At 43.9% G+C, this 26,762-nt stretch overlaps 1 protein-coding gene across 1 annotated transcript in view; it reads right to left on the minus strand.

Annotated features, from left to right (window-relative positions):
- LOC142494833 (carboxypeptidase A2-like) overlaps positions 1 to 26,762 on the minus strand; it is a 59,216-nt gene that overhangs the window by 29,847 nt on the left and 2,607 nt on the right. The window contains exons 2-7 of the mRNA XM_075599368.1: positions 25,800 to 25,881; positions 17,071 to 17,205; positions 14,139 to 14,237; positions 12,884 to 12,985; positions 10,991 to 11,092; positions 9,998 to 10,108 (exon numbers count right to left, since the gene is read on the minus strand). Coding sequence (XP_075455483.1) covers positions 9,998 to 10,108; positions 10,991 to 11,092; positions 12,884 to 12,985; positions 14,139 to 14,237; positions 17,071 to 17,205; positions 25,800 to 25,881 — 631 coding nt within the window. The remainder of the gene's footprint in view (positions 1 to 9,997; positions 10,109 to 10,990; positions 11,093 to 12,883; positions 12,986 to 14,138; positions 14,238 to 17,070; positions 17,206 to 25,799; positions 25,882 to 26,762) is intronic.

Below are 26,762 nucleotides of genomic sequence, written 5' to 3' on the forward strand. Positions count from 1 at the left end.
GACAGGGGTCAGAGAACACAGTGTGACAGTGATATATACACAGGGGTGAGAGGACACACACAGTGTAATAGTGATATATACACAGAGATGAGAGGACACAGTGTAATAGTGATATATACACAGGGGTGAGAAGACAGTGTGACAGTGATATATACACAGAGGTGTGAGGACACACACAGTGTAATAGTGATATATACACAGAGGTGAGAGGACACACACAGTATGACAGTGATATATACACAGGGGTGAGAGAACACAGTGTGACAGTGATATTTACACAGAGGTGAGAGGACACACACAGTGTAATAGTGATATATACACAGAGGTGAGAGGACACACACTGTGTAATAGTGATATATACACAGAGGTGAGAGGACACACACAGTGTAATAGTGATATATACACAGGGGTGAGAGAACACAGTGTGACAGTGATATATACACAGAGGTGAGAGGACACACACAGTGTAATAGTGATATATACACAGAGGTGAGAGGACACATACAGTGTAATAGTGATATATACACAGAGGTGAGAGAACACAGTGTGACAGTGATATATACACAGGGGTGAGAGAACACAGTATGACAGTGATATATACACAGGGGTCAGAGAACACAGTGTGACAGTGATATATACACAGGGGTGAGAGGACACACACAGTGTAATAGTGATATATACACAGAGATGAGAGGACACAGTGTAATAGTGATATATACACAGGGGTGAGAAGACAGTGTGACAGTGATATATACACAGAGGTGTGAGGACACACACAGTGTAATAGTGATATATACACAGAGGTGAGAGGACACACACTGTGTAATAGTGATATATACACAGAGGTGAGAGGACACACACAGTGTAATAGTGATATATACACAGAGGTGAGAGGATACACAGTGTAATAGTGATATATACACAGGGGTGACAGGACACAGTGTGACAGTGATATATACACAGAGGTGAGAGGACACACACAGTGTAACAGTGATATATACACAGAGGTGAGAGGACACAGTATGACAGTGATATATACACAGGGGTGAGAGAACACAGTATGACAGTGATATATACACAGGGGTGAGAGAACACAGTGTGACAGTGATATATACACAGAGATGAGAGGACACACACAGTGTAATAGTGATATATACACAGAGGTGAGAAGACAATGTGACAGTGATATATACACAGAGGTGAGAGGACACACATAGTGTAATAGTGATATATACACAGGGGTGACAGGACACAGTGTGACAGCGATATATACACAGGGGTGAGAGAACACAGTGTGACAGTGATATTTACACAGAGGTGAGAGAACACACACAGTGTAATAGTGATATATACACAGAGGTGAGAGGACACACACTGTGTAATAGTGATATATACAAGATGTGAGAGGACACACACAGTGTAATAGTGATATATACACAGGGGTGAGAGAACACAGTGTGACAGTGATATATACACAGAGATGAGAGGACACACACAGTGTAATAGTGATATATACACAGAGGTGAGAAGACAATGTGACAGTGATATATACACAGAGGTGAGAGGACACAGTGTAATAGTGATATATACACAGGGGTGACAGGACACAGTGTGACAGTGATATATACACAGGGGTGAGAGAACACAGTGTGACAGTGATATTTACACAGAGGTGAGAGAACACACACAGTGTAATAGTGATATATACACAGAGGTGAGAGGACACACACTGTGTAATAGTGATATATACACAGAGGTGAGAGGACACACACAGTGTAATAGTGATATATACACAGGGGTGAGAGAACACAGTGTGACAGTGATATATACACAGAGGTGAGAGGACACACACAGTGTAATAGTGATATATACACAGAGGTGAGAGAACACAGTGTGACAGTGATATATACACAGGGGTGAGAGAACACAGTATGACAGTGATATATACACAGGGGTCAGAGAACACAGTGTGACAGTGATATATACACAGGGGTGAGAGGACACACACAGTGTAATAGTGATATATACACAGAGATGAGAGGACACAGTGTAATAGTGATATATACACAGGGGTGAGAAGACAGTGTGACAGTGATATATACACAGAGGTGTGAGGACACACACAGTGTAATAGTGATATATACACAGAGGTGAGAGGACACACACAGTATGACAGTGATATATACACAGGGGTGAGAGAACACAGTGTGACAGTGATATTTACACAGAGGTGAGAGGACACACACAGTGTAATAGTGATATATACACAGAGGTAAGAGGACACACACTGTGTAATAGTGATATATACACAGAGGTGAGAGGACATACACAGTGTAATAGTGATATATACACAGGGGTGAGAGAACACAGCGTGACAGTGATATTTACACAGAGGTGAGAGAACACACACAGTGTAATAGTGATATATACACAGAGGTGAGAGGACACACACTGTGTAATAGTGATATATACAAGAGGTGAGAGGACACACACTGTGTAATAGTGATATATACACAGAGGTGAGAGGACACACACAGTGTAATAGTGATATATACACAGAGGTGAGAGGACACACACAGTGTAATAGTGATATATACACAGAGGTGAGAGGACACACACTGTGTAATAGTGATATATACACAGAGGTGAGAGGACACACACTGTGTAATAGTGATATATACACAGAGGTGAGAGGACACACACTGTGTAATAGTGATATATACACAGAGGTGAGAGGACACACACAGTGTAATAGTGATATATACACAGGGGTGAGAGAACACAGTGTGACAGTGATATATACACAGAGGTGAGAGGACACACACAGTGTAATAGTGATATATACACAGAGGTGAGAGGACACATACAGTGTAATAGTGATATATACACAGAGGTGAGAGAACACAGTGTGACAGTGATATATACACAGGGGTGAGAGAACACATTATGACAGTGATATATACACAGGGGTCAGAGAACACAGTGTGACAGTGATATATACACAGGGGTGAGAGGACACACACAGTGTAATAGTGATATATACACAGAGATGAGAGGACACAGTGTAATAGTGATATATACACAGGGGTGAGAAGACAGTGTGACAGTGATATATACACAGAGGTGTGAGGACACACACAGTGTAATAGTGATATATACACAGAGGTGAGAGGACACACACAGTATGACAGTGATATATACACAGGGGTGAGAGAACACAGTGTGACAGTGATATTTACACAGAGGTGAGAGGACACACACAGTGTAATAGTGATATATACACAGAGGTAAGAGGACACACACTGTGTAATAGTGATATATACACAGAGGTGAGAGGACACACACTGTGTAATAGTGATATATACACAGAGGTGAGATTACATACACAGTGTAATAGTGATATATACACAGGGGTGAGAGAACACAGCGTGACAGTGATATTTACACAGAGGTGAGAGAACACACACAGTGTAATAGTAATATATACACAGAGGTGAGAGGACACACACTGTGTAATAGTGATATATACAAGAGGTGAGAGGACACACACTGTGTAATAGTGATATATACACAGAGGTGAGAGGACACACACAGTGTAATAGTGATATATACACAGAGGTGAGAGGACACACACAGTGTAATAGTGATATATACACAGAGGTGAGAGGACACACACTGTGTAATAGTGATATATACACAGAGGTGAGAGGACACACACTGTGTAATAGTGATATATACACAGAGGTGAGAGGACACACACTGTGTAATAGTGATATATACACAGAGGTGAGAGGACACACACTGTTTAATAGTGATATATACACAGAGGTGAGAGGACACACACTGTGTAATAGTGATATATACACAGGGGTGAGAAGACAGTGTGACAGGAGATCCCTCCTCTTCCGTTTCCTCCAAAATGGCTGCCGCAGTCACATGACCGCTATTAAAAGCACTCAAAGGGTTAAAGTAGGAAACAGCCTTAGTCTAGAAACAACTTAATACACAAGGTGCTGATTTCCCCCCCAGATTTTCACCTCTATTCCCTCGATACATAAACCCCAACTGCTCTCAGGGAGGGTCCTTTTCTTTGATAAACACGGTGCAGTGAATGGCACTGGTTCCCCCCACAATATTGCAACATTCAGATTTTAGTGAATAAACTCCATGATATAACAGTGAGATACACACAAAAGGTGACAAAACACACACAGTGTGATAGTGGGATACTCACAGAGGTGAGAGGACACACAGTGTGACAGTGAGATACACACAGAGGTGAGAGGACACACAGTGTGATAGTGGGATACTCACAGAGGTGAGAGGACACACAGTGTGACAGTGAGATACACACAAAAGGTGACAGAACACACACAGTGTGACAGTGGGATACTCACAGAGGTGAGAGGACACAGTGTGACAGTGGGATACTCACAGAGGTGAGAGGACACCGTGTGACAGTGGGATACTCACATAATAGTGATATATACACAGGGGTGAGAGAACACAGTGTGACAGTGATATATACACAGAGGTGAGAGGACACACACAGTGTAATAGTGATATATACACAGAGGTGAGAGGACACATACAGTGTAATAGTGATATATACACAGAGGTGAGAGAACACAGTGTGACAGTGATATATACACAGGGGTGAGAGAACACAGTATGACAGTGATATATACACAGGGGTCAGAGAACACAGTGTGACAGTGATATATACACAGGGGTGAGAGGACACACACAGTGTAATAGTGATATATACACAGAGATGAGAGGACACAGTGTAATAGTGATATATACACAGGGGTGAGAAGACAGTGTGACAGTGATATATACACAGAGGTGTAAGGACACACACAGTGTAATAGTGATATATACACAGAGGTGAGAGGACACACACAGTATGACAGTGATATATACACAGGGGTGAGAGAACACAGTGTGACAGTGATATTTACACAGAGGTGAGAGGACACACACAGTGTAATAGTGATATATACACAGAGGTAAGAGGACACACACTGTGTAATAGTGATATATACACAGAGGTGAGAGGACATACACAGTGTAATAGTGATATATACACAGGGGTGAGAGAACACAGCGTGACAGTGATATTTACACAGAGGTGAGAGAACACACACAGTGTAATAGTGATATATACACAGAGGTGAGAGGACACACACTGTGTAATAGTGATATATACAAGAGGTGAGAGGACACACACTGTGTAATAGTGATATATACACAGAGGTGAGAGGACACACACTGTGTAATAGTGATATATACACAGAGGTGAGAGGACACACACTGTGTAATAGTGATATATACACAGAGGTGAGAGGACACACACTGTGTAATAGTGATATATACACAGGGGTGAGAAGACAGTGTGACAGGAGATCCCTCCTCTTCCGTTTCCTCCAAAATGGCTGCCGCAGTCACATGACCGCTATTAAAAGCACTCAAAGGGTTAAAGTAGGAAACAGCCTTAGTCTAGAAACAACTTAATACACAAGGTGCTGATTTCCCCCCCAGATTTTCACCTCTATTCCCTCGATACATAAACCCCAACTGCTCTCAGGGAGGGTCCTTTTCTTTGATAAACACGGTGCAGTGAATGGCACTGGTTCCCCCCACAATATTGCAACATTCAGATTTTAGTGAATAAACTCCATGATATAACAGTGAGATACACACAAAAGGTGACAAAACACACACAGTGTGATAGTGGGATACTCACAGAGGTGAGAGGACACACAGTGTGACAGTGAGATACACACAGAGGTGAGAGGACACACAGTGTGATAGTGGGATACTCACAGAGGTGAGAGGACACACAGTGTGACAGTGAGATACACACAAAAGGTGACAGAACACACACAGTGTGACAGTGGGATACTCACAGAGGTGAGAGGACACAGTGTGACAGTGGGATACTCACAGAGGTGAGAGGACACCGTGTGACAGTGGGATACTCACATAATAGTGATATATACACAGGGGTGAGAGAACACAGTGTGACAGTGATATATACACAGAGGTGAGAGGACACACACAGTGTAATAGTGATATATACACAGAGGTGAGAGGACACATACAGTGTAATAGTGATATATACACAGAGGTGAGAGAACACAGTGTGACAGTGATATATACACAGGGGTGAGAGAACACAGTATGACAGTGATATATACACAGGGGTCAGAGAACACAGTGTGACAGTGATATATACACAGGGGTGAGAGGACACACACAGTGTAATAGTGATATATACACAGAGATGAGAGGACACAGTGTAATAGTGATATATACACAGGGGTGAGAAGACAGTGTGACAGTGATATATACACAGAGGTGTAAGGACACACACAGTGTAATAGTGATATATACACAGAGGTGAGAGGACACACACAGTATGACAGTGATATATACACAGGGGTGAGAGAACACAGTGTGACAGTGATATTTACACAGAGGTGAGAGGACACACACAGTGTAATAGTGATATATACACAGAGGTAAGAGGACACACACTGTGTAATAGTGATATATACACAGAGGTGAGAGGACATACACAGTGTAATAGTGATATATACACAGGGGTGAGAGAACACAGCGTGACAGTGATATTTACACAGAGGTGAGAGAACACACACAGTGTAATAGTGATATATACACAGAGGTGAGAGGACACACACTGTGTAATAGTGATATATACAAGAGGTGAGAGGACACACACTGTGTAATAGTGATATATACACAGAGGTGAGAGGACACACACTGTGTAATAGTGATATATACACAGAGGTGAGAGGACACACACTGTGTAATAGTGATATATACACAGAGGTGAGAGGACACACACTGTGTAATAGTGATATATACACAGGGGTGAGAAGACAGTGTGACAGGAGATCCCTCCTCTTCCGTTTCCTCCAAAATGGCTGCCGCAGTCACATGACCGCTATTAAAAGCACTCAAAGGGTTAAAGTAGGAAACAGCCTTAGTCTAGAAACAACTTAATACACAAGGTGCTGATTTCCCCCCCAGATTTTCACCTCTATTCCCTCGATACATAAACCCCAACTGCTCTCAGGGAGGGTCCTTTTCTTTGATAAACACGGTGCAGTGAATGGCACTGGTTCCCCCCACAATATTGCAACATTCAGATTTTAGTGAATAAACTCCATGATATAACAGTGAGATACACACAAAAGGTGACAAAACACACACAGTGTGATAGTGGGATACTCACAGAGGTGAGAGGACACACAGTGTGACAGTGAGATACACACAGAGGTGAGAGGACACACAGTGTGATAGTGGGATACTCACAGAGGTGAGAGGACACACAGTGTGACAGTGAGATACACACAAAAGGTGTGACAGAACACACACAGTGTGACAGTGGGATACTCACAGAGGTGAGAGGACACAGTGTGACAGTGGGATACTCACAGAGGTGAGAGGACACCGTGTGACAGTGGGATACTCACAGAGGTGAGAGGACACACAGTGTGACAGTGGGATACTCACAGAGGTGAGAGGACACACAGTGTGACAGTGGGATACTCACAGAGGTGAGAGGACACACAGTGTGACAGTGGGATACTCACAGAGGCGAGAGGACACACAGTGTGACAGTGGGATACTCACAGAGGTGAGAGGACACAGTGTGACAGTGGGATACTCACGGAGGTGAGAGGACACACAGTGTGACAGTGGAATACTCACAGAGGTGAGTGGACACAGTGTGACAGTGGGATACTCACAGAGGTGAGAGGACACAGTGTGACAGTGGGATACTCACAGAGGTGAGAGGACACACAGTGTGACAGTGGAATACTCACAGAGGTGAGTAGACACAGTGTGACAGTGGGATACTCACAGAGGTGAGAGGACACAGTGTGACAGTGGGATACACACAGAGGCGAGAGGACACACAGTGTGACAGTGGGATACTCACAGACGCGAGAGGACACACAGTGTGACAGTGGGATACTCACAGAGGCGAGAGGACACACAGTGTGACAGTGGGATAGTCACAGAGGCGAGAGGATACACAGTGTGACAGTGGGATACTCACAGAGGCGAGAGGACACACAGTGTGACAGTGGGATAGTCACAGAGGCGAGAGGACACACAGTGTGACAGTGGGATACTCACAGAGGTGAGAGTACACACAGTGTGACCGTGGGATACTCACAGAGGTGAGAGGACACACAGTGTGACAGTGGGATACTCACAGAGGTGAGAGGACACAGTGTGACAGTGGGATACTCACAGAGGTGATAGGACACACAGTGTGACAGTGGGATACTCACAGAGGTGAGTGGACACCGTGTGACAGTGGGATACTCACAGAGGTGAGAGGACACAGTGTGACAGTGGGATACTCACAGAGATGAGAGGACACACAGTGTGACAGTGAGATACTCACAGAGGTGAGAGGACACACCGTGTGGCAGTGGGATACTCACAGAGGTGAGAGGACACACAGTGTGACAGTGGGATACTCACAGAGGTGAGAGGATACACAGTGTGACCGTGAGATACTCACAGAGGTGAGAGGACAGACAGTGTGACAGTGGGATACTCACAGAGGTGAGAGGACACACAGTGTGACAGTGGGATACTCACAGAGGTGAGAGGACACACAGTGTGACCATGAGATACTCACAGAGGTGAGAGGACACACAGTGTGACAGTGGGATACTCACAGAGGTGAGTGGACACAGTGTGACAGTGGGATACTCACAGAGGTGAGAGGACACACAGTGTGACAGTGGGATACTCACAGACATTAGAGAACACACAGTGTGACAGTGGGATACTCACAGAGGTGAGAGGACACACAGTGTGACAGTGGTATACTCACAGAGGTGAGAGGACACACAGTGTGACTGTGGGATACTCACAGAGGTGAGAGGACACACAGTGTGACAGTGGGATACTCACAGAGGTGAGAGGACACACAGTGTGACAGTGGGATACTCACAGAGGTGAGAGGACACACAGTGTGACCATGAGATACTCACAGAGGTGAGAGGACACACAGTGTGACAGTGGGATACTCACAGAGGTGAGAGGACACGCTGTGTGACCGTGGGATACTCACAGAGGTGAGTGGACAGTGTGACAGTGGGATACTCACAGAGGTGAGAGGACACACAGTGTGACCATGAGATACTCACAGAGGTGAGAGGACACACAGTGTGACAGTGGGATACTCACAGAGGTGAGTGGACACAGTGTGACAGTGGGATACTCACAGAGGTGAGAGGACACACAGTGTGACAGTGGGATACTCACAGACATTAGAGAACACACAGTGTGACAGTGGGATACTCACAGAGGTGAGAGGACACACAGTGTGACAGTGGTATACTCACAGAGGTGAGAGGACACACAGTGTGACTGTGGGATACTCACAGAGGTGAGAGGACACACAGTGTGACAGTGGGATACTCACAGAGGTGAGAGGACACACAGTGTGACAGTGGGATACTCACAGAGGTGAGAGGACACACAGTGTGACCATGAGATACTCACAGAGGTGAGAGGACACACAGTGTGACAGTGGGATACTCACAGAGGTGAGAGGACACGCTGTGTGACCGTGGGATACTCACAGAGGTGAGTGGACAGTGTGACAGTGGGATACTCACAGAGGTGAGAGGACACACAGTGTGACAGTGGGATACTCACAGACATTAGAGAACACACAGTGTGACAGTGGGATACTCACAGAGGTGAGAGGACACACAGTGTGACTGTGGGATACTCACAGAGGTGAGAGGACACACCGTGTGACAGTGGGATTCTCACAGAGGCGAGAGGACACACAGTGTGACAGTGGGATACTCACAGAGGTGAGAGGACACACAGTGTGACAGTGGGATACTCACAGAGGTGAGAGGACACACAGTGTGACTGTGGGATACTCACAGAGGTGAGAGGACGCACCGTGTGACAGTGGGATACTCACAGAGGCGTGACTGTAGGCGTATCCATCAGGATTAGTCACGATCAGGAGATACAAGTCAAATGTGTTCAGCAGAGAAGTGATGGACGAATCAGTCCCATAGTCAGAGGCCACCTGAGGACAACACAGAAGATGCTTGTGAACATACCTCACACTAACCGAGCTATAACCTCTACATCTGGATGACTGCACAGTCCAAGGGGGTTGTTCATCAAGCTGTGATAGTACCGATCAGGGCACTATTGCACGGAAACTCACATTTACTTGTGAGACAATGTGAGGTTTCCATACAATAGAGTCTAGACCGGCACTATCACAGTTTAATGCATAACTCCCTGGGGCCCATATTGAATATGCTGTGAAGCTGCTTCTCCATGTTAGGGAAGTCTCTGCATCCCATGCATTTCCTGAGATGGAGAAGGAACGTTACAGCATACTTGTATTTAACAAGGGCCTAAGTCTTCTGCAGTGGAGAAGAAGCAGCTCTAACATAACACAAAATGGGACAATGCCGTCATTGTCTTTACATGGACAGATGGATTTTGGTCCAAATTTGCCCTCTGGGGCAGCAAGTAAAGTTATATTTCTGCTTCCCCAGGAACACTAACACTAACACATCAGGTGTACTCCCCAAATCACTGTCACCCCTCCTGCTCCCTTACATGTCATTTATTGTATGGATTTCATGCAGTGCTATCAACCTCTCATTCTCTGTGGACAGCTTCAGTGCGCTCTATGCATTGACACTGTCTGTCTCCCACATACCCCTTTTCTTAATATTATGCTGTAGCAATTCTTGCGGTTGTTACAAAACAGAATAAACTTCAATCTCCGCATTTGATCATAGTCAATTCATAATGTAGATGATATTACAGAGTTACATAGTAGATGAGGTTGAAAAAAGCCATACGTCCATCAAGTTCAGCCTATGCTAAATTTAGACGACAGATACTTTATTGGTTAGCTTGAGAAGTCTAGGAATAGTGAGAAACGCACCCTGTGTGCTGTCCAGAGGGCAGTAGCCTGGGTCACCCACTCCCGGGAGTGAATGCCAGCGTCCACCCAGATGGCAGGGCGGTTGGTACCTCCAGTGCTGAACTGAAATGAACACATTAGTTAGTACCATGGGTAACGTAACACACAGAGGTAATTATTTGTGCCTGCAGCACATCGCTCATCCGCTGCCTTTATGTCCCTCTCGTACAGATCGTTCAATTCCAACACATTCAAATCCTAAATATCATGCAAAAAGTACTACAACATGGCAAAGGCAAAGTGGCATATTTATTAAGTGAGTCAGTTGCATAAGACACCTTCCAGTGTTAGAAATCCCGTTGTGGCCCATTCAAGAGTAATGGCTGTAAGGCTCTCAAGACCCCCCAATAATTCAGGTTTTCAGGATATCCCTGCTTCAGCACAGGTGGCTCAATCAGTGGCTCAGTTCTTCGACTGATCCACTGATTGAGCGACCTGTGCTGAAGCAGGGATATCCTTCGAATCTGACCTGTTGGGGGGTCCTGAGTACTGAAGTTGAGAACCCCTGCCGGAAGGTGTGTTCCCGCGCCGGAAGGCGTGTTCCCGTGGCCAGAAGGCGTGTTCGCGTGGCCGGAAGGCGTGTTCCCGTGCCGGAAGGTGTGTTCCTGTGCCGGAAGGTGTGTTCCCGTGCCGGAAGGTGTGTTCCCGTGCCGGAAGGTGTGTTCCCGTGCCGGAAGGTGTGTTCCCGTGCCGGAAGGTGTGTTCTCGTGCCGGAAGGTGTGTTCCCGTGCCGGAAGGTGTGTTCCCGTGCCGGAAGGTGTGTTCCCGTGCCGGAAGGTGTGTTCCCGTGCCGGAAGGTGTGTTCTCGTGCCGGAAGGTGTGTTCTCGTGCCGGAAGGTGTGTTCCCGTGCCGGAAGGTGTGTTCCCGTGCCGGAAGGTGTGTTCCCGTGCCAGAAGGTGTGTTCTCGTGCCAGAAGTTGTCTTTTGGAGTCGCATCACATCACAAAGATAACTCCCTATCAGCTGGAGTTGAGGGAAAGTTGGAGTGGGTTTTCAAGATGCGTCTAAGCGGAGGCGAAGGATGAGCTTCTGGCTACATTGTTAGACTTCCTTCTAAACTTAGACCTTCCAGAGACCGTTCCTACAACAACCTTACTCCATGCTGTGTCCAGTACTCTCTACGTCAGGACCCCAATGTGACATTTTGAGGAACCCCAACTCTCTCTAATAGCATGTCTGAGATCAAATGCATTGTAAGGAACCCCAACCCTCTCTAATAGTGCGCCTGAGACCAGAAGTATTGTAAGGAACCCCAGCCCTCTCTAATAGCGCGTCTGAGATCAGATGCATTGTAAGGAACCCCAACCCTCTCTAATAGCGCGTCTGAGATTAGATGCATTGTAAGGAACCCCAACCCTCCCTAATAGCGCGTCTGAGATCAGATGCATTGTAAGGAACCCCAACCCTCTCTAACAGCGCATCTGCGATCAGATGAATTGTAAATTCTTCTGTATTTGGTACGATTGTAAAATTAATTGAAAATTGCAGGGAACCATTTAGGGATGTCTAGGGAACCCAAAGGTTCCTACAGTAGGAACCCTAGTTGAAAAACACTGACCTAAGTGAAGTGCCCCGGGAACTGGGTGGTGCTGACCCGGCAACCCAGTCCAGGTAGTTTGTTGCTGTTATTCATTTCTAAGTAAAGCTTCATGTTTTCCAAAGAAAGCCTGTGCCCCTGAAGATACCGGCAGCTAAGCGGAAAGCTCGATTACACTAAGCTCACTGATTGGTCAATGTAGTGACTATTATTTTTTATTACAAGATACATTTCCCAGAGATCACTCACAAGCTAGAGGATACACATTATTCTGGGTAGTTTATGTATTCATGGGTAGTCATGTGTGTGATATTTACCTTCAGCACATAAATGGGACGCCCCTCGTAAGAACTTCCAATCTGCTGTTTGCTGACCAGCGATTTATAATCCAGTACGATGCTGTCTATAGCTTTGTACACCTAACATAATAAAAGAACAGAGATATATGAGTAACATGAGGATGTCTGATCAATTAAGGGATAATACAGTGTTACTTACGGAAACAACTTTAAAATAATGTAGTGGGTCACAGTGAACGTTACCAATGGAACACCCCCTGCTCAGCCCTGGTGGTCATATGCTTGTTACTGTGGGGCAGAACAGGGGAGAACAAATAGCACGTCTGCAAAGAGAAAGCACTGTATGCTGCACTCACGGGACCAGTGGAAATTGAATCGTTGTAACAATTAATAATGAACTTTTATTTGGTATATAGATAAAATAATGTCAGACTAATAAAAATAAACACAGATATATATGTTCAAGAAGTAACATGGGTTAAAAGCGTGATTACATCTAGCTCAGTATATCAGATGCCGGTGTCAAAATAGAGGCACAGCAGTACTTAAGATGTTAAGTATATACAGGGAGGCCCAGTGTAAGTGGTCAAGATTACGGGCCATACGTATTTAGCGGTGCAAAGCCACCCTACGCACCATTCAATTGAATGGGCCATAAGATATCTTAAGGCACTGTAAGCCGTCTTATGTCTTAGCATCAACTTTATGGCCTTTAATATGGAGTAGACTTATTATTTTAAGAAACCTAAGATTCCACTTTTTTTTTCACAAAAAAAACTCCAACCTATTTTAAAGAGGTATTCCTAAATACATATTCATACAATAACTATGTAGCATACTACTTTTTCAAAACTGGTCTACAGATCTTTGCTACAAAAACAATGTTATCTTCTTCTATCATCTTTCCTGCATTGCCATATTCATTTGAATGGAGCTAATCTCTTTCCCCGCAGTGGGAAGACAGCTTCATGGAATAATGAGCCCTTTTGAGATAATAATACTTGTTTTTCTTTTCTTGTAGAGTGCTGATTGTGTACACAGCGCTGTGCATAGAATTTTCACAGACACAAGTCCCTACCCTGTAGAGCGTTCAATGTATTTTTTGGTGCTTAAGGCACAGGGAGATAATGTGACTTGCCCAATGAGCTGACACCGGGATATGAGCCAGGCTCCCCTCCTTCTACTGAGTGTCACTGTTTTCAGAGTCAGTCCTTCTCCCGTCGATGCACCAGATTTATTATCACTGAGCTGGATTGTTAGTTGCAGCACTCACATTGTCCAAGGTGTGATACGACCCATAGTTGAAAGTGCCAGAGTTCCGTTCCTTGCGCGCATTGCTTTCCATCTCTTTCTTTTCGGAGTCAATCACGGCCTGGAACAAAGAAACCGCAAGCCATTAATACATGAATACAAGCCGTCCTGCTTTCACAATGCATTAACTTGCAGCGTGTTTTCTCTGGCCTCCTACAGGTACTGCCCCCTAATAATGAACAAGATTACTCAAGAGCACGGGGCTGAGGATTGCTAAGCACATACGCCAAGCTTGATCTCGGTGTAATCTCTATCCTTCTAACGGCAGACCGTCGGCAGGATAATGATCCAGTCTTGTTTCTGAATTCCTTTTTAAAGTAAGATACAGAAGGGGTGGGGGGGGGAGGACAAAAAGTAAAGTCACAAAGAAGAATATATAGCACAATAAGGATGCAAACTACAACAACCGCTGGAACACTACACAGCTGTATAAAGCAAATAGAAAAGAATAAAAATCAAGGGGAGCACGCCAGGGCGTGAGATGCTCGCTATAGATGAAACATATGACCGTAGTCGGAGAATCACCCACACACAGGAATCCTCAAATACAATCCTGTTGACTTGGGGTGTCCCTAAGGGATCTGCCATTTCCCTGGTTCTATTTAATATGTTAAAGCCCAAGGGGACATTGTTCATCATAAACCAATTCAGTTCCATCAATTACCGGATGGAATCCAATTGATGTCGGACATGTCCAACGATCCTATCATCACTGTGAACGGTCTGAATTATTGCCTTAGCAACATCTCTAATTGGATGGCATTGAATTGGCTTCAACTTAATGCCTCTAAATCCAAGCTGCTCCCGTTAGGCCCTAAAGCACAAACAGATGTTGTGAGGAACGCCTTCAATGACCTAAAAATCAATAACTCCATTCCAAGGAAAGAGAAGGTGAGAAGTTTTGGAGCTATTATTGACAGAAACATCATTGATCAGCCTCATATTGCATCTATTGTGAAAAACTGCTACTTCTAAATCCATCGGCGGAGACAAATTTAGATGTTTCTCTTGAAAACCAATCTACAGATAGTAGCACAGGCCGTGGTCATCTCCAGACGGGATTTGGCAAATTCTCTGCTGATGGATCTCCAAAAAACATAATATCTAAGCCCTGCAGCTGATACTAAATGCCACCGCCCATCTTACAAGGCAAGGAGAGACCCCATCTCAACAGCATTACAAGATCTCCACTGGCTCCTGATCGGAACAAAGGATTAATTTTAAGATATTGACCCTTACCTTTAAGGCTATCTGTGGTCTCGCCCCCCTTACCTTCAAAACTTCATGTTCAGTACCACCCCCAATTGGGCTCCCAGATCTGCCATTGCCCCTCAACTGATTGAGCCTCAGTTTAAAGTCAGTAAAGCTGGAAGGGAGAACTTCTCAAGGACCGCCCCAAGACTGTGGAATAAGCTTTACTTCCATTCAGAAAGGAATTAATAACCTTCCTTTATAAATAAAGCTTGGCAAACAGACCCTAATACTCTGGCAGCCAGCTTTCCTGCTCCCATACGTGCTTTCCGTCCTTTGTTGTTCTCTGTTCTCCCTCGTCATTCCCCTATATGTTTTCAGTAGGTCCCGGTTGTAGGTCTGGGATCGGTGTGCTCCTTAAGTTCCTACAATCTCTAGTATTGAGTTTTCTGGCTGAGTAGCACGTTAGAAAACATTTGAAATAAATAATTAAATATGGCCAAAGATCCTTATTTATATTGATTACTTAAGAGAAAAGTGTAAAAGGACAGCGTTTCAGGTCTGACATGAACCTTAAAAAGATAAATCAACCACTCTACCTTAAGATTCCAAATGTATTAATAATGTCTAATAATGGCGTGCATGGGGAGTAGACTACACATATACAAAAATGATCAAGAGGTGATCACAAAAGAATCCCCTATTATTGCACTGAAGCCATAATTGTTCAATATCAGGGAAATGGACTAAATGTCTTTAAATAGATAGATAATTTGACATGAACCTCTGATTATGAGTTATTATAAAAAAACCTGTAAAGGCTTGTTTTTGAGAAAGGAGAACGTGCTGGGACACATGTTGGTATTATCTGTTAAATTATGCAGTTAAAGCACAGTATGACATGTGACAATAAGGTGAATGAAGCAGGTCTTTGGACCTGTGAAAGACACACAAACACACTTACATTACTTGGATTGCCTCGAGACTTCTGCACTTAAACCCATCCCACGCCGCGAGATTCCTGCAGCCAGACTAATGGCCCATTGGATTAACACAGTGGGGGTCCCTGCTGTATTAATCCAATGGGCCATTACAGCCTGCTCTGGACCATCTCACGAGTTACTGCGCGATGGTCACAGATTTTCCTTGACAAGCGGTCTACAACCAGCAGTTGCATCTGTACCAAACAAATAAAATCTTGAAGACACAAGATTTCTCTTTTAACATCCGACATTTCACTGCCTCTGTTAGCTGTTGCGTTTTCCTGTTTTGCTGATGTTACTTTCTTAATCCATATACATACAGAGTTCAAACCCTATTGGTCCAGTATCCCTCTTCACCTACCTCCCTCAGATCTCCACTCCTATTCTTCATGTGAAGCTTGCCGGGTACCCCACTAAAAAATGACTACATCCTCCTACATTTGCTTTTGTGAAATACATTCTGGTCCTACCCGGTGACGATTAATTACGTAGATGTATGGTTTTGTTATTTGGTAGAGAAAAAAAACGACACATGAGCATCTAAAACGAATTTTGCCTTCAAATCTACATATGGAACAGGGAATCTGAGTGCTGATATTCTACTCTAGGTTGAACAATGAAATTCAAACTTCAAATCTAATGCCCCAAGAATACAGCCCTAGTGTTTCCACTGAAGATAGTATTTTCTATACTATCCATTAGCCAATGAGCTTTGCCCACCTGCACATCGTTAATCATGACGGAGTACTCAATGTTGTTGGATTCCAGGTAAACTTTCACAGCTTGGAGACTTTGGAAGGGAACTCGGATATCGACTGGTAGTTCAGGTTTGGAAGGTTCGGTCCAGAAGTCGAGCTACAGGGAGACAAAATGTGAGATGATGTAATTCCCTTAGAAACCAAGATGCACTCCAACTTGTTTGGATCCCACACTTAGAAAACCAGCAGCAGTTGGAACAGCCAGATGGTTATAGGCAGAGCAAGGTTGTAATACACATACACAGTATATAGGGCACACAGCCCAATCTGAGCCAAACAAGGGCAGGCAATTAGGTGAGGGAAATTTGTAAACAGATAACCGTACCACACCCTTCCCAATCACCCAATATGAGATACAGCCTTTGAACTGGGTCAACTCTCCCTGGTCCCTTTACTGGTGACTCCTCTTTTTAACAGTCCCTGCTTTGAACCATGTTTAAATATCACATATTTTGCTCTGTGGCAGAATGTGGGTGCCATTATGATAAGATATCTTTAGGATGGTGGTACAGTATGTTATTTCCTTTGATGTTTTCAATCAATGCCACCAGACCCAGGAAACATTTTCTTTTAATATTTACAGCAGAGGCATTTTGACTCTTGTCTTGAGACAAGGTATTTGGCGTCAAGGCCCTTAACCACATTTAAATCCTTTTACCATATTGCCCCATTTAGTCTTTGATTTGCTCTATGAACTCCTATATACTCCTATCTACTATAAAAGAAGGCTTTAAACTCCATGAACCAAAGGAAAGCAGACATGAGTTCAGAGCAAGGCCAAGAGGTCTAGGAGTTAGAACCTCTACATTCTCAATATGTGAATCCATTAAGGCAACGAACATTAATGTTACACAGGGATTGTACCTAGCACCTTCTAGCCTACACGCCATGTACTCGTCCTTATGTATGAATTGCAGACAAAATGGGACTTTTGGTCATTTATGGTGGTTCTGCCCCAAGATACATTGAGCAAGAAAGTTTGATCTCTAACCACCTTCATCTATTGGTTTTACATTCCTTCGGATTCTTAGGTCTCTGCTACTGAATAAACATCCAATCTAGATAAATACCTGGGCAAACATACTATACAAGTAAGTCCATTTTGACTCAGTGGGGCTATTTTATATGACACCTGATGGCCCATTTATTAGCCATAACCCTCCATTCCCTTCCATCCTGGGGTGTGATGGTCATAGAGAAAGCGCCAGCCCCTTATGAGCGAAACATACGTCGGGCATGACGTCATCGCATTGACGTCGTGTAGGAGGAGCTAAGGATGAGATCATTCCTGATCGTTTTTGATGTGGTGGAAATAGCTGGGCTCTAATCGTGCAGGTTATTTACTGGTTTTGAGTGTATTACCCTATTTTTGCTTTATAATGCTAGCGCCTATTATGGGATACACTATACCGATCTACATAGTATAATAATTACATGTTTACACTCGGTGCACTGCACCTTATGCTGTTTGCACTATTATTACCAACTTTGAAATGATCCACAGCATTTATTTATCGTCTGATGTGTACCAGCAACCCACCCTGAGGCAAGAGGGATGATTACTATATGTTAACTACCTCTATTTACTCATTGTGTCTCACAATTATGATCGGAACATCTGGTTAGGGGATGTATATTGCATTATTTTGGATTTATCCATAGACATCCCTGAACCCCAAGTCACCCCTTATATGTGTTTTAATTGTTTTTATGGTAGTTTGAGTAAATGTTACTGCATCGATTTTGCTGATGATTAAAGTATTTATTATTTTGCTTATTTGCCTTTAGTGGTAACTGTCCTCCCACAGTGCTGGGAGCGGTTACTTAATTGTACCCTTTGCAACTAATTCTATTACATCTCTAGTGGGTATTTGAACCCTGATTATCACCTCAGCTTTGGTGTACAGTGAATGGGGATCTTTTTAGGAGAACTTTTTTTCTCCTTATGTGTTTATGTCTACTTTATATGACACCTGATGACCCATTTATTAGCCATAACCCTCTATTCACTTCCATCCTGGGGTGTGATGGTCATAGAGATTATTACATAACATGCACCACACTGAAATACTGAAATGCTATTTGTTTTACCTCTATCTAATTTTCCCTTTTTTGAGCTGACAAACAAGCTGTATCCCTTAAAAAAGACTGTTATTCCCATATTCGATAAAAGTTCAAATAAGTCGCTTCGAGTAACAGAATATAAGCCTGCTGAAAAGGGGGGACGACGACTTTTTTTTAGGTATATAAGTTAAAAGCGAAAAACAAAAGGAGCAATTATAAGACTAATACAGAAAAGGACATGTTGGGGGAGACAGAGGTATAGCAGACCACCTTAATAATTATGTTTGCTCATTATTGAGGCTGAAGGTGAAGAGGAGGTACCACAGTTAGGTAACAAGAATAGTAATGGAAGTTGGGTGAACACACAGTCCATTTGCAGGAGAGAAGATTCAACTGGAACTTTCAAAACTGAAAGTGGACAAGTCAGTGGGGCCAAAAGGGATACCTCCAAGGATATTAAAAGAGATTAGTGGTGTCCTGGCAACACCATTAACATAACTGTGTAACTAGTCACTATTAACAGGTGTAGTTCAAGATGACGGAAGAGCAAGTGTAGTCCCACTTCACACAAGTGATTGTAGGAAGGAGGCAGGTAACTGCAGGCCAGTGAGTCTGACAACAGTATTGGGGGAATTAATGGCAATACTGCTGAAATTCAGAATTGTTCAGTATCTAAGGTCCAGCAACTTTCAAGATCACGAACACCCTGGGTTTACTATGGGAGATCATATCAAACAAACCTGACTGATTTGTGACTGGGTAACTAAGGTAAGGTATCATGGTGGAGCCGTAGATTCAGCTTATCTAAGATTTGAAGTGAAGAAAAATGCTAAGTACCAAATTGTGAATTTAACAGCTATGATTATAAAATATAATGTGAACTTTCACTAAGAATAGATCTGCTAAAAGGGGTGAGTGATTGAGCAAGATATTATGATGTATGGCTTAATAGCAATACCGTGATATAAAGCAGGGGTGCGCAAACCAGGGGGCACAAGTTTTTTTTTGGGAGGGCGGGGGGACACTGGTGGTTGCAGAGGTCCCGCGCTCTTCCCCAAGGCTTTTAAATTAATTGCCAGGGACAGCGCAAGGACTCTGCAGCCTATACTTACCGAGATTCAGCCGGCTTCCGAACGCGTCACCATGGCAACGCGGCGTCAAATGGTGTTGCCATGGGAATGTGACGCCATATGATGCCGCGGGTCATGTGACATCACACGACCCGCTGTGTCATTCGACGCCGCACCGAGGTAAGGGGGGGGGGGCAAGTCCGGAGAAGAGCAGACAGGGGGCGTAGCAACAAAAGTTTGCGCACCCCTGATATAAATGGACAATGCCTTAAAAAACAAACACACTATAAATCAGTGATACATAAAATGATACTATTGTATCAGATTAGCAACAAAACCTTGTGTGTAACAATTGTAACTTTGCGAGTCTGCAGCTTATCAATAGAGATGGCTCATTATCTCAGGCACCAGTAGAAAATAGAAAAAAGACGAGCGCGCAACTCTCATAGTATAGTAAATCTGTATAATGTGCTGTGATAAAAAGGTGAGTATTGCACGTACATCAAGATAGATCTTTAAAGCAGATCATGTTAGAAATACATGTTTCCACGACGGGACACTGCTCTCTCATACGACGTGGATGGCCGTCGTCGTTATCTCCCCAGCCTGGTAAACACAGAAAAGGATCGATGTGAATGTCCTTACTTCCAGGCATCCATGTTCAGGCAATTTCGGGAGGGGGGGGGGGACGACTGAGATGCTTGTAGCCCTCGGTAAAGCCGAAACACCCTCGTGCAGTAGGCAGTGGCTAATGGCATCACTGTAACTCGTCACAGATAGCAACCATACGGCAGAGCGTCTTATAGCCAAGCAGAAGCCGCAAGCATGGATGTATTGTCATGGGAGAGGGGGTTTGGCCCGGTATTAAAGGGGTTACACCCCATTTGGCCACCCCCTGCTCTCACCTGGGAGGCGAGGGGTTAACTGGAATGATGTCCAGTACTGTCGTTATAACCCTGCTTCAGCACCAACTGTGTATCCCCCTGTGAATATGTATTGTTCCCATTCCAGTGTCTGCACCAACACTCACACTGGGATCCGTTTGGGAGGAGAAGGGTTAATAGTTAGGAAGTGATTATAGCCCATTGTTCCATTTTCCCGCCTTTGCAGGCTCCATTTTGCAGCTCTCCATAGGTCGCCATTGCAGCTCCATACAATCCTATGGCGAATCCAGCGAGTTGGGCCCGTTTCAGTAGAAGACCTGCAGGTGGCGCCCGAGAGGAGGAGTGGCGGTTCCCCATTGTATGTCAATGGAGCCATTCATTTCAATGGGGATTCCTCGACGCCGACCTCCAGGAACGGGTTGGCAGCCATCCAAACCGCAGACCGCAGAAGCGGATACAATATCTAAAAAAGAGCTTTTGATCACACTAGTTCCAGTTCAAACACAATTGGCGTGGGAAGCTTAGGTTCTAGGGCACCCAGGAATAAAATTCTTTTTGCCCCTAGACCCTAGGAACCCCCACACTCGACCACCACCGGGTCCGAGAATTAAGGACCCCCGTAAAGGGTCACGCTCGCCATGAGGGTTGCACCATTGACTCTAATGGGAGCGGAGGTCCCATTGAATCCTATGGCGGCGCCGGCCCATGCATGTTCTATAGAGGCGCCGGCCATATTGATTCTAATGGAGGAAAGCCGCGTGGCTTTGAAACGGCTAAGTCTGAAAGTGTGTAAAGGTAAAACCCATATCTCCGGTTCTGTGAGTACCAGAGGGCTGGGATTTTGGTCGCATGTAGTCACTGCTCCGGCATGACTGCATGGACATTTCCAGCACTCTCTGATCAACCAGACGGAGTATGGGAAAATGTGAAAATTGTGATTTCCCCATTGACTTCAATGGCGGAGTTGCTCCATTGAAAGCCTATAGCGGCGGAGCCCATTGATTTCAATGGGAGAGTGAAATGTAGTGATTTCTTTTAGCTTATAGCGGAGAATCCTGCATTAAAGTTAATAGGGGATTTTAACTTGTTTTTTGTATCTCCGGTTCTGGGGGTCGTGGAAGGCTGATATTTGGCCACTATGGCAAGGGTCCTCCGGCATGAGGACCTGGCAAATTTCAGCCCGCTCAGACCCACAGAACGGATTATTTTAATATGTGTAGATATTAAAGAATATACTGTTTTGCAAGGCTGGTATAAAAGCCCGGGAAAGTTACTGGCTCTGCTTTATGTTAATGTTCAGGAGGGCAACTCTTTATCTACAACAGCCCCCCTGATCAAAGACTCGACCACTCTGATTGTGTACAATAGGGCGGAGAAACGCAGAGCCTGAGTGGTCTGTAAGTGCCATAATTCACACCTACAGACAAACGGGTTTCCTGACTAGATACAAATCTGGTAGACTTTCAGGTGCCCAAGGTTAGGATATGGGGCTGAAACTCCATATAAATGAGTGTAAGCCCTATACTCTTTGTCTTTTGTGATGTCTTCATTTGAAACTGTATTGCTGAATGAATTGCCAATCCTGTACCTGATTGCTTCATTGTCCAACCCTTAAGTAAGTTCTATTTCTTGTCTGTTATTTGTATTATCTTGTGTGTTCTCCTTCTTTAAGGAATAAACTATATTTATTATATCTAAGTCGTGTTCAATTCAACCCAGATATTTGGTGTACAGCAGGGCCCCGCTTCTCAGCGCTCCGCTTTTCGGCGATCCGCTGATCCAGCGGCACCGAGAAGAGGGCCGCGATGTTGAATTTTAATTCGCGCATGCGCAGAATGGGCGGGTGCGCCCGGCGCGCATGCGCAGACCGCAGGTTGCACATGCGCAGAACGGCAAAAATGCCGGTTTGCGCATGCGCAGCACTGAAAATCGCCGGATCCGCTTTCCGGCTATTTTCACTATACGGCGGGCCTCTGGAACGGAACCCACCGTATACCCGGGGCCCTGCTGTATATTATATCCTATCACAAGTTACCGTGACATGTATCAATAATGGGTGCAGACTCTAGGGGGACAATGTCCAGCAAAGAATATTACAAATCCAACGCGTTTCGTAGAACTTGTCTACTTCATTAGGAAAAATCCCTGATGAAGTAGACTAGTTATACGAAACGCGTTGGATTTGTAATACTCTTGATGTACGTGCAATACTCACTTTTTTTTATCAAAGCACATTATACAATTTTACTATACTATGAGAGTTGTGCGCTTGTCTTTTTTCTGTTAGCTAAGATTTTAGTAAGCAAATGTAGCAAATAAAAATATCACTTGTGAACACATTCACATCTCAGACAGCACTGCAACCCTGCCTTTCACTGTTATCTCCAAGCTTACAATGCTTCCACTGCAGCTAGGGATTCTGGGAAATGACATGCAAATGAGCACACAAGAAAGAAATGTGACACTGTCCCACTTAGACGACTGATGATCAAGTTGCAATCTTGGTACTACAGTAGATTCGATGGTGGTTGGATGGACAAGACATTGGTTGAAGGATAGGCAAGACAGATTTGTGGTAAATTGAGTATATTCAGAGGAGGGGAAGGTGACCAGCGGAGTAACTCAGGAATCTATACTAGGCCCAGTGCTCTTTAATATCTGTATTAGTAACATTACAAATGGTCTTGAATGGAGAGTATGCCTTTTTGCCAATTACACAAAGATCTGCAACAGGGTTGACACTCCAGGGGCTAAACAAAATGATGAATGATTATGGTAAATTGGAAGAATGATTAAGAGAGCTGAAATCAATTTAATGCCAAAAACTGAAATATAATACACTTGGGTCACAAAAATCCAAAGGCAGAAGACAGGATTAATGGCACGATATAATGTCACCTACTATAGAGGAAATAGACCGGGGAGTCATTATTTCAGGAGACTTAAAAGTAGGCGAGCAATGTAACAAAGCTATGTGGAAAGCATAGCTGGGTGAGGTTGTACAGAGAGAGATATTAGCAGCAGGGATAGGGGGGTGATGCCCCTTTAAAGATCATTAATAAGAACTCACCTGCAGAACAGTATTCCGTTTTGGAGGCCATATCTCCAGAAGCACATCAATAAACTAGATTTTGTGCAAAGAAGGGCAACTAAAATGGTGCATGGTCTATACAAGGGCGGCCAACTCTAGTCCTCAAGCATCAACAACAGGTCAGGTTTTCAGGATATCCCTACCTCAATCAGCACCTCAATTATCCTGTAAACCTGACCTGTTGGTGACGCTTAATGACTGGAGTTGGCTACCCCAGGTCTATACAGCATAAGACTTATTAGAAAAGGCTAAAGTAACTTAATATGTACAGCGTAGAAAACAGAAGGGAGAGGAGATATGAATAAAACATTTACATACAGTGTTTCAACAAAGTAGAGGAAAGAAGCATTTTTCAGAGAGAGGGAAGTGCTAGAACACGAAGTCATTCCCCGAAGCTGGAGGGTGGGAAATGTGAGGAAGGGCTTATTCACAGAAAGAGTGCTGGATTTGTGGAATAGCCTGCCAGCTGAGGTGGTAGATGCTAATACAGTAAGGGATGGCAAACATGCTTGGGATAGATGTACAGTAAAGCTGCCCTAAATACAGAAGGAAGCCACGGATTAAGTCGGGTCAGATGTGTTACATCAGATAGGAGGAGTGGGCACACTACACAGGCCACTCTATAATTCCATGTTTATTTTGAGTAAATGAGCAAACACTGGAGCCTGATAAATATGTACAGACTTCAAGGGAAGGGAGGGGATATCATCTGCTAGGGCCCAATCTCACTCTTCATTCACAAAGGGTTTCTGCCTAAATATCCTTATCCTACAATGAGCTTTACCTCCTTGTTTCAACATTGTCCTCACTCCCTCCAGACGGTAAGCTCGCGCGAGCAGGGACCTTATTACCTCTTTGTATCTGTTTGTGTATGTCTGTCCTCACCTGTATGCAACTGTTTATGTAATATACATAACTCTGTAACCCCATTGTACCACGCCGTGGAATAGGTTGGTGCTTCACAAATAAACGATAATAAAAATAATGATTGTAAGTGATTGTAATGACTATGTAATGATTGGGGAAACCAGGCAATGCAGAAGTTCCATGGTGGGTGGACAGGGAAGTATAATTGAGTGCTTCATTCCAGATGTTTGCTCATCCTCAACAAACATAGAAATAGTTTATCTCAGTTTATCTTGTACCACAATCTCCCATTTAAATAGAACCGGAAGGCAAATTGGAAGCTGGGGCCATTGTTTTTAACAAAGTTGTCAACTGGATCATTCTTATTTTAAGTCGACCTCCAAGGAAGATCATTTGTGAAACAAATTCATGTCTGCTACTAAAGCCTAGAAAACCGAGTTAGTCGTGAAAGACGTAAACCCATACAGAGCTGAAGGGACCAGTAATGCACAACATTATAAATACAGAAGTGAAGTCTAAATAATATTTCATCGCCTTAATCCTTCAATAGAGCTCATCATGTTGATTTCTCTCCAGAAGGTATCTGAATCTCTTATTTCTGTAATAACAATGTTTGAATATTTCTGTCTACATGGCCAGACCTATAAAATAACATTGTGTGTTTATTTAATTGAAAAGTTGGAGTCTTTCCATTTATAAATATAATGTATTCTACCTGGAGATGTGTCAGAGATTCCAGGGCCTGGAGCTGAATTGTTTGATCATTGCTGCTTGCCTTGATCCTCAGAACCTGGTGCCTGGAAAAAAATAACAATGGGATTATTTTTATTATTATTGTTATTGTGACAAATTATGGAAGAAAAAAAAAACTCCAATACAGCTGTGCAGTGAAAAGGGTGACAAAGGTGGCCACGTGAAAAGCTATATACATGTATTAAGAACTGTAAATGCAACACACATCACTGCGAAATGCACAAAGAACTAGATTGGTCATCACTTGAGTCTAGGCGCAAAGTTCATCTCTCCTGTCCTGCCTTCAAATACTTTCTGGGCAAGCTACCTGCCTATCTGCAGAAGCTCCTCACCCCTACCACATGTAGCACTTACCATATGAGATCTGACTCCAAAAGACTGTTCATGGTCTCAAGGTTCAGCAAAGTGTCCGTCTGCTCCTCCTTCTCTTACCGTGCCCCCTGGAACTGAAACAATCTACCAGGGACTCTCACAACCGCCACCAGTCTAAGTTCTTTCAAAACTAAAGCTGTCTCACGTTTTAATCTGGTCTGTAAATGTTACATACGCCTATAACCTATAATATCTCTTACTGTGCATGCAATGTCTTGTATACAATGTATAACCCTGCTCACTTAATGTAACTATGCATTTGTAACCATGTATCTGTCATCATAACTCTGTGCCCAGGACATACTGAAAATGAGAAGTAACTCTCAATGTATTACTTCCTGGTAACACATTTGATAAATAAATAATAAGGGTGGGGAAATACCTACACCTATGCCATGCATTTTTTAGACCGTTTCTTGTTCCGACCTCTACCACTTCTGCTGTTTGGCCTTTTAGAAACTGAGTGGTGTTATTTTGGATAGGAAGGATTCTTACACTGCTGGCCGTGAGATCTGCATCTCATGCAGGGTCCATGGTTTTAGATTACGTGTAA

The sequence above is a fragment of the Ascaphus truei genome, chromosome 5 (assembly GCF_040206685.1).
Source record: "Ascaphus truei isolate aAscTru1 chromosome 5, aAscTru1.hap1, whole genome shotgun sequence".
NCBI lineage: Eukaryota > Metazoa > Chordata > Amphibia > Anura > Ascaphidae > Ascaphus > Ascaphus truei.